Raw genomic sequence first — 9,721 nt, forward strand, 5'->3', positions numbered from 1 at the left:
TAAAGCACAAAGCAGTGTGGGAGCTCAATGAACGCATGCAGAGGGAGGGGTATGATAATGAGGGGGCGTGTCCACCCGCAGACGAACAGAGGTGATTGGACAGAAAGAGTCAGGCCCTCCAGACGGACGTTTTCTGTTGACATTTGCCGCTTTTGAACAATGTGTCGAAGTGAAATCACATCTTTAGTTGCACGTTAGAGCACGAGCCGCACATCGGACACATTCTCCAAAGCTGATGGACTACACTAGCAGGGGTCTGATCCGAGACACTAAATACGGCTTCGGATGTGTTGTTTGGCTGCTTCGGTGGGAATCAGTCAAGCATGGAGAAAAAGTACGGTGCATCATGTGGCATGCCAGAAAAAAACGCCGTGCCGACATGCATACGCGAAAAAAAAACCACCCATCCATTCAGCGCATCTCCATTCGCCGCTTCTTTCTGCCGCAACTCTTCATTTCCACACAGCGGTGCAGGCAAACTAGCTCAACCAGTTTTAGTTCAGCTACATGACTAGTAACTCGACTAAACCCTCGACTAAACGTCTCTACAAAAGCCTTCGCTCGCAGCAAACGAAGGCGATGGGAGTGAATTAGGAGCTGATTATCAGCGGCCGCGGGCTCGGTGCAGTAATAGACTGGTTTGTTTAGGGAGCTCGGTTTCTACTAGCCATGTAGTCTGAAACAGAAGCGGGTTTCTTGGTTCTCTGGAGCGAGAGAGAGAGAGAGAGATCTAACGCAGGCCCGGGAGATGTCCTAACCTAGAAGACAACTGGGGCGACTCTTTGGTTCCTTTGGTTGAACACTTCTTTTGGCGAGGGGTGCTGGGGCCCGGAGGACCCAATATCATATCTAACCTGGCAAAGCAAATAGAGTAGAGGACAGCAGAATGCAGAATGACGTGACACGGGCAGCGCAGACAACAACAAACCCTCCAAATATATTCCAGACATTACCGTGAAAAGCTGTCAGCGATCCGCGTGTGATGAGAGTACGCCGGTAATGTGTCTGATTCGTATAAGCGGGAATATATTCGCGTGTCAAACCACAAATCATTGGTACGTACGGGAGGAGCGGCCTGAAACGAGACGGACGTGACGGTGCAGGCGGAAAAGAGCTGCTTTTGAGGAGAGCTTTGGGTTGTATGGAAATGAAAAGTGATAATAACTACAAAAAGAGCGAGAAAAATATCATAAAATACACAAATATATTTTCATTATATAAAGCATACCTCGGTTGTAGTGGTAGATGTGACACTTTAATTCACGCTATTTTATTATTTATAATATGATATAAATGCGCAGGCCTTAAAAGAACGGAAACGTAATAAAATATAATGAAATATTTTCATTGCATCTCGAGCGTATAACTCTTTATTTTTAAGACTTTTTATATTTTGCAAGCAAAAAATATCGAATTTCGGAATCACGGATATCACATTTAAGCCCGTTTCTGCCACCGAATTAAAAAAAATATTTTTATCTTAACATTTTGCATTTAACTGAACGCGCTACTTTCCGTTTTTTCAGCATTTATGAAATATACCAGCAACTTCTAAATAAAAATGATTTCCCACTAAAGTTTCAACTGCCTTTTTTCATGAAACGAATTGATAAAAAAATCACAAAAATGAATCTCACGTCATTATCGACCCACATACGCTGCTAAAATGTCATGATATTGTATTGTAATGCTTCTCGGTGGAGGCATTCAAACACACGAAAGCCACTGAAGACGGGTTTTGGGTATCAGATACACACACGTGAGGATAGATCTGATTCTGACGGATGTGAACATCGGACCAGTGAGAGACGTTTGGGAAACCGAGCCATGCACAACACAACACAACACAACGCTATCTAGTGTGTATGAGTCAAGCGTCAGAAGAGAAGAGGAACATCTGCATCTGCTCTTGCCTGGACTGCAGGTTTTTAATGCGAGCCAGCATGTCCAGATGTCCGGCCGAGTACTGCTCGATCACGTCCATCACGTCGTACGGCCGGAGACTCTCTTTAAACTTGCGCTTGGACACCATGAACCTCATGATGCTGCAGGGACAAACAATCACACACATTATCACACTTAACACTGGACGGCAACACGACACGTGTCCAGGTCATATTTCAGACGAAAATATAACGAAAGAAAGGAGGAAATATGTTTTGATCGCCTAGAAGCTAAAATAAATAAACAATAATTATCATTTTATTTTGGCTTGTTTATTACTTAAAATAAATAAATAAATAAATATATATATATATATATATATATATATATATATATATATACTGTATATATATATATATATATATATGATTTTATGATTTATTGATAATTTTCATAGTTTAATACGAAAAGGCATAAAAACTATTTAGTTGTATGGTTTTATATTAAGCCATATTTAAATAAAACTAAAGCAAATAAAAATGACAAACGCAAATGATAAACACTAATACAGAGTATTAATATAAAACTATAATAATGCGACATTGGTATTAAAATAACGCTTATTTCTTGTCCAGATCGAGGTGGAAAAACTTATTTTAAAATTATAAAAAAAAAAAAACAAGTTCAATATAAAATAAGCAAAACAACAAAATATATGTTTCAATATTTTTTAAAAAATATTTAGGTAAAGAAAATTTATTTTATGCATTAAAACATGACCTGAACATGTCCGTGTGAGATTTGCTGTATAGAACTACTTTAGAGTCCCAGACACCCATCTATTCATTTTTCAGGCTTGATGCTGACCTTCAGTATTAAAAAGATCTCATGTATAAGAGTCGCTGGCATGATCTGAGCGATGAAAGTGTGAATGTGACGAAGGATTCAAAAGACTGAATGTGACTTACATTCAGGAAAGACTGAGTTTATGAGGTAATATTATGTGATGCAGACTGCTGTAGTTTTATCAATAATATTACTCGTCTGATGGATGCTGCCTGTCTCATCTTTGCTTACCACACGGCCCTGATGGTAACTTTTAGTCCCGGCGTTAAATCCTGAGGGACAAACTCACAATGGCAGCTCTTATTGTCATCAACAATGTCTTCTCCGGGAAGGCTGGCTTCTAAAAAACACAACACGGACAGCAGGACTCTGGAGTTAGTGCACAAACCCCCTAAACCCTCCACAAACCTACGCTTAGCAGAGCTGCAGCCGTTAACCGGGTTAACTAGCTCGGTCCCGCGCCAGACCGGTCTTTACAGAGAGCTTCGGGGGGAGTCCCAGACAACTGTGGCCCAAAGAACAAGAAAGCCGTACAGTGACCCCAAAACACGCCCGGACGTCGCTGAATGGCGTAGCGAAATATCAAATCAAGAGCTGTTTGAATGGACGACGTTAAAGAAGTCGCTTTAAAGGGACAAAACCGTAACTTAAAAAACACAGAGAAAATCTAGTTGGTTTAGAACGATGCACAGATAAAAACATAATAAAATAAATAAAAAGGACACTGAAAATTCAATGCATTTGTCATATAGACAAAATGATTAGTAAATAAATACATAACGCGCAAACTGAAACTGGCAGGAAATGCATAACAAATTTCCAACGATTAAAACATTAATAATTAGTGCTGTCGAATGACTGATCACATCCAAAATGGTTTTATTTCTGTGCATACTATGCATATTTATTCTGTATATATAAACACACACACACACACACACACACACACACACACGTGATTTGATATTTTGTATCGAATGCAGCGACATTGAGACACATTTTAGTGTCATTTAAACTAGTCCAAACGGTCTTTTTGAGGCGGCTGTAAAAGCAAACGGCAATGAACTTATGCCGTATAATTAAATGAATAATTCTTTGACTTTGTAGAAATACTTTCAGTTTAATTGACTGTTTGAAATGATTTTCTAGGGTAATGCTGATGGATGAAACTTATAATATACTGGACTTTTCTAAACCACCTCGAATCTTAAAGCAGCGCTTCTCGACTGATTTCATGCTGAACACCCAGTAGCTTCTTTAACAAAACAGACTTCGCTCGGTTGAGAAGCGCTGATTTAGAGTCATTAACAGGACAGTTCAACCAAAACAATGCTAATCCTCAGGCTGTCCATTTTTATTTATTTCTTAATCTGAAATGGTGTCAAAAATGCAAATCAGAGGAATAATGTTCTAAAACAATCGATGCAATCCAAAACAGAGCCTATCTTGTGTTTTTTGGCACCTATGATAGGTTATAATGTCATTTCACATGATCTCAATACATCGTCAGGAGTCACTGGGACTATAAACTTGTATTCCTTGATATAAAAAAAGCTATTCACTGACATGCGTTTTATAAAGCGTGAATTCAGCTATAAATCTTCTTTACTATTCTACTGAAGATTTAAATACACGTCGGACGGCCTGAGGGCTGGTAAATTAAATTTTCATTTTAAAGGTGAACTGTCCCTTTAAATAACACCAACTAGCCCGTTTTCATACACTCATGCAAAACGCTGGTGCATCTGCCATTTTGGGTCACAGTTTCCTTCTCCCGTGTTTCCAATAGTTAGCACAGACCGTCTGGCACAGGACAGGCGCGCACTAATAAATCTACCTGTGCTTATTATGCCAAATAAACCACAGAGTCTTAAAACAACCGTCCGGCTCCAGACCCTCGAGTGAATGATGGCGGTCTGAAACCGGTTTAACGAGGGCTAGTTGTTCCACAGCTCTGTGGTCTTCACTGCATTAACTTTTCCTCCTCGGGTCTAACTATTTCTTCTCACATGCAGGAAAAAGAGCAAGGTTTGCAGCCGTACACTAGCACTAGCTCTAGGGTCGTTAAAAAAAACGAGCTGCTGTTTGATCGTCTCTTACTGATTAACCCTTCGATTGCTGCGATAGTTTGGGGAGGAGAGACGGTAATAAAGTTAATGTTAAAATCAACAACAAAACAGACCTGCTTAAAATCTATAACTGCAAGGAACAGTGGTCATAGTAATGAAAAATAAAATACATTTTCTGAAACTTGCAAAATCTCAGAAGGTGAACCGGATTTAGTTTTAAAGCCAGATTTTGTTATTCAGCGCTTCGGATAATTGATTTACCTTCAGAGAAATGACACGCACTCTTTCTTGCATGAAGTGAAATGTTCAGCTACAAATATTCAAAGAGTGTCCGTTTTTAAACACAATGAAATGACATTCAAGTGAAGGTGCGTATTGAACTGTGCGCGCTAACAAGACATCAGACGCTTTCTCTGATTTCTCCGTCCGTTGCTTTTATACTACGCTAAACGTCTGATATCTTGATAGCAGCTTATAGGTGGCAGCAAGATATTTCATGAACTTAACAGCAGCGTTACTAAACCAAAGTACAGCATTACCAGCTAGACGTTTACAAAAACAAAACTACAGTAAGAAACGAGGGGGAAAAAAAGGAATATACTGTTACCATTAAAGAAATGCATGATTAAAAAAAAAAAAAAAAAAAAATAGAAAGTTAATTGCACCACAAAATATCTCATGCAGATCAATGTAAAAAAAAAAAAACAGTGCAATATGAAATGTGTTTCTGTATTTTTTTTTTTAAATTTGAGTAAGTTTGTAAATCTGCCGCTGTAGCTAAAATTGTAAATATGTAACCAGAAACAAATAATTATGAATATATGCATGTTTTAGGACGTAGAATATATTTCACAGGTTATGGGACTTTATTAATTAATGGTACTGATTAGCTGTAGTAGCCTTTTTTTTTAAATTAAAATGTAAAATAAAGTGCACAAATAAAAGTACAAACTCAAAAAAAATAAAATAAAATTTGATACAACATAATAAAAAAATAAATAAAAACAGTTCATCATGCTAAAGGCTTTCAAAGGTATCTTAAACATATAAGCAATTTAATAGAGGGACACATCAGATTTTAATTAATATTTTTCATTGTTCAAAATCAAACAAGGGACAAGGGAACAGTCCAGCATTTAAAGCAGGTAAGACTTTACAGACAGGCATATTCTCGGACCGCTGTGATGTATAAGTTTGCACATTGTGCTCACATGATATAGTATTGTTAGTCTATATGAACCAATAATACTCTTGAAAACTGTATTGACTTATGTCTGCCAAACAAACTGATATTTTAAAAAGAGTTTTGTCTTTGAAAAAAAGTACTGTTTAACAGAATGAAAGAGCTAGGTTGAGTTTGAAAATAATGTTTTTCAGGAAATGTTAATTGGTGGAAATGTTTCCAATCAAAGTTGTATTGTGACCCCATAAGTGGCACCGGGACACCCTAGACCAGGGGTGTTAAACTCAGTTCCTGGAGGACTGAAGCCCTGCAGAGTTCAGATGCAACCCTTATTAAACACACCTGATCCAGCTAAACAAGTCTTATTTGAAAACTGCATGGTATGTGTGTTTGTGCAAGGTCGGAACTAAACTGTGCAGGGCTGCGGCCCTCCAGGAACTGAGTTTGACACCACTGCCCTTGACCCTAGGTCGTGGTTGACTTTTACCCAGGGAAGACTATGTCTCTCAGCTGGGAATGCCTCTCTGTTCCCCCAGAAGAGCTGTAGGAAGTGTATGGGGACAGGGAAGAGTCTGGGCATCCTTACTTAGACTGCTGCCCCTACGACCCAGCCCCAGATAAGCGGAAGAAGACGGATGGATGGATGGATAGATGGCTTATTACAGCATCACCTCGTGGCTGAGATATGCTAAATTTGGTAAACAGCTTCTTAAAGACATGTATGCACATATGTCTAAATTTCATGATGATCAGACAATCACATTTGACAAAACTGCCCGACAAACTTCAGACTGCTGGTGGCCTTTTTTAGCGGATTTATCCCAATGAGAGCTGAATCCTTAAAAAGAGATACATCTGACCTTTACAACTCATAAAAAGTTTCAACAATAATATTACCAAAATGCGATGAAAATTCTCAGTCCAGTCTCTCTTTGAATTCATCCCAGCAGTCTCGAGAGATATGCAGTCATTCAAGAATGGAAAATCTTACATACTGTAGCTTTAAATGGGCAAAATAAATAAATAAATACATCTAGCATGCTGTATAAGTGAGAGTCATAAGTGTAGTCATGAGACCCTCAAGCTTTACTTTGAATAAAACCCAATTAAAACACATAAGGAATTAAACCGGACTAAAGAAATCACATGTTAATATTCAGAACAACAATTGTTTTGTGTGTGATACACTATAGGGACAAAGTATTGGGACGCTCCCTTCTAATGAACGGGTTTGACTACTTTATTAATCTTAATGTTTAGTGATGAGTTTTTAGATGAAAACAGAAACAGAAAAAGGTTCTTGTCCAGACTGTTGCTAAAGAAAACATTATATGCTTTTACATTATGATTTGTACTCACAGAAATGACTAAAGTGGTCAAACATGGGGGTGTTCCAATACTTTTGTCCATATCACTCAATTAATGTAACAAAGTCAATAAATACTATTTTTATAAAGCATGTGAGATATGTCAAGCGTTGATCACAGCCCAAACCAAACTCAAAGCATATTTGTAGACTGGTAGTTGTGCTGTGACTGAAGCTGGTTAGTTTGACTGAATATGGTGCTTCGGTTTTAAGCGGTTGAATGGGAGCCCGATCCATCTGGATTGCCTGACCTGGAGAGTTCCTGTGTCTCAAATCTTCCTCTTGCATCTCAATGAGCACTTTAGCATCAGCATCCAACATAGAAACGGAAAGGACAGCATCAGGATCCACATTCATCAGAAAAAAAACGAGGGGAAAATCATAAACACACATGGATTACAAAAGGTCAACTTTCCACAAGCTGCCGTCCACAAATAGTTTTATTACATGTAGGTTTCACAGCAGACTGCCTTTATATTTAGTCACCTGAAACTCTACTTTATTAAATAAAATGTCAAGGATTTTAAAAACCACTTAATAAGCTGTGAATTTACACTTTGTGGAAAGTGTAACCAAAGCACAGACATTTTCATAAATTATATTTCAATATTTCAACACACAGCCTAATGATTCAGGCCAAATGTTATGATTGATATGTAAAATAATATATATTTATGCCATACTATATGCCATGAAATCATATACTGTATTCATACCAATCATAAAACTTGTTTATCTTAAATAGCTTATGTAAATTAATAGCACATTTGAACAAATAAAATAATTAGCTCATAATCTTCAAATCAAGAACTTTTGGTTTCTCCACAAAAACACTAGCAGCAAAAGCAACACGCGACTCAATTATAATAAGATCAATTTGATATGCACAAATAACGCAGACATAAAGAATTACACTGATCACAATACGACACTGCAAAAATAACATGCAATGGCACAACAGAAAGACAGAATAAGAATCCTGATGTGTGCAGCTTCTACAGTTCCCTTTGCAGCTTATTCAGATGAACGTGAACATGTCTAACCAGTTTAAAACAATCTCAAACACAAGACCGGTGTAGAATTCCTCAAGCAGGCACTAGTTTTCACATTGTATTTACTGCAACTTCAAATATACAAACTATAATGAAGGTCTCGCTTGCTTGATTGTTACCTGTTGCATTTGAACGTTCAATATTTAACTGTAACGAGTAACAATACCAATACCATTCTGTAACAAATGTAACATTCGACAACTACCCTTCTGTAACATTTTGTCCATGTAACATTCTGTACCACTTTGTAGCAATTGTAACATTCTACAATTACCACTCTGTAATATTCTGTCTATGTAACATTCTGTAACATTCTGTGTGTGTGACACTGGGTAACAACTGTAACAAAGGCGAACTACTATTCTGTAACAAATGTAACAAATTATAATAAGTCATTTGAAACTTTTAACTGTGATGAGTAACAATATGTACTATTCTGTAACAAATTCAACATTGTACAACTACTATTCTGTAACAAATGTAACATTCTACAACTACCCTTTTGTAACATTTTGTAGATGTAACATTGTGTACCACTTTGCAGCAATTGTAACATTCTACAACTACCACTCTGTAATATTCTGTCTGTGTAACATTCTGTGTATGTGACACCGGGTAACAACTGTAACAAATGCAAACTACTATTCTGTAACAAATGTAACAAACTATAATAAGTTACTTGTTTTAATTGAATCTTTTCATTTGAATCTTTTAGCTGTGATGAGTAACAATATGTACTATTCTGTAACAAATTCAACATTGTACAACTACTATTCTGTAACAAATGTACTACACTGTAACATTCTATAACATTCCATGTATGTATCATTCTGTACCGTTCTGCAACAAATGCAACACTCTACAACCACTATTCTGTAACAAAATGTATATGAAACATTCTGTAGGATTCTGTAACAAATGCAACGTTCTACAACTACTATTCTGTAACAAATGTAGCACTCTACAGCTACCAAACCACGACCAAAGCGGACAGATACAGAAGGCAACACCATATGAGAGCACAGGAACAGTTTGCTTTCTCTCACCTTCTGAGTTCTGTCGGGAGGCGGCGCCTTTGAAGCGGAAGGCCTGTCTGGCTCGACTGCGGTCACCAAAACTGAGGCTCTTGGGTACTTTGGAGGGACTGTCCTCGATGCTGTTGTCGGCGCTGGGAGAGCGTCGCAGGGGCTGCTGGCCCTGAGGAGAGTTCTTCCCTTTGTTCGCGGAGTTTCTCGGGCTGGAGAACACGCGCTCTTTCAGGCTCACTTTCTGACTGTGAAGGGTGGAAGAGTGTTGAATTGAGAGAGGGTTTGCAGATGCT

At 37.9% G+C, this 9,721-nt stretch overlaps 1 protein-coding gene across 5 annotated transcripts in view; it reads right to left on the reverse strand.

The window, feature by feature from the left end:
- Positions 1-9,721, reverse strand: part of LOC122334302 (potassium voltage-gated channel subfamily KQT member 2) — a 43,619-nt gene that overhangs the window by 7,987 nt on the left and 25,911 nt on the right. Inside the window, exons 11-16 of one of the 5 annotated variants that reach the window (XM_043232092.1) lie at positions 9,447-9,673; positions 7,600-7,647; positions 4,831-4,848; positions 2,962-3,070; positions 1,914-2,045; positions 759-854 (exon numbers count right to left, since the gene is read on the reverse strand). In XM_043232092.1, coding sequence (XP_043088027.1) covers positions 759-854; positions 1,914-2,045; positions 2,962-3,070; positions 4,831-4,848; positions 7,600-7,647; positions 9,447-9,673 — 630 coding nt within the window. Of the gene's footprint in view, positions 1-758; positions 855-1,913; positions 2,046-2,961; positions 3,071-4,830; positions 4,849-7,599; positions 7,648-9,446; positions 9,674-9,721 lie in introns of those variants that run through there. The other 4 variants (XM_043232093.1, XM_043232089.1, XM_043232090.1 and 1 more) reach the window with 4 other exon arrangements.

Source organism: Puntigrus tetrazona, unplaced genomic scaffold (assembly GCF_018831695.1).
Source record: "Puntigrus tetrazona isolate hp1 unplaced genomic scaffold, ASM1883169v1 S000000513, whole genome shotgun sequence".
In the NCBI taxonomy this organism is placed as follows: Eukaryota; Metazoa; Chordata; class Actinopteri; order Cypriniformes; family Cyprinidae; genus Puntigrus; species Puntigrus tetrazona.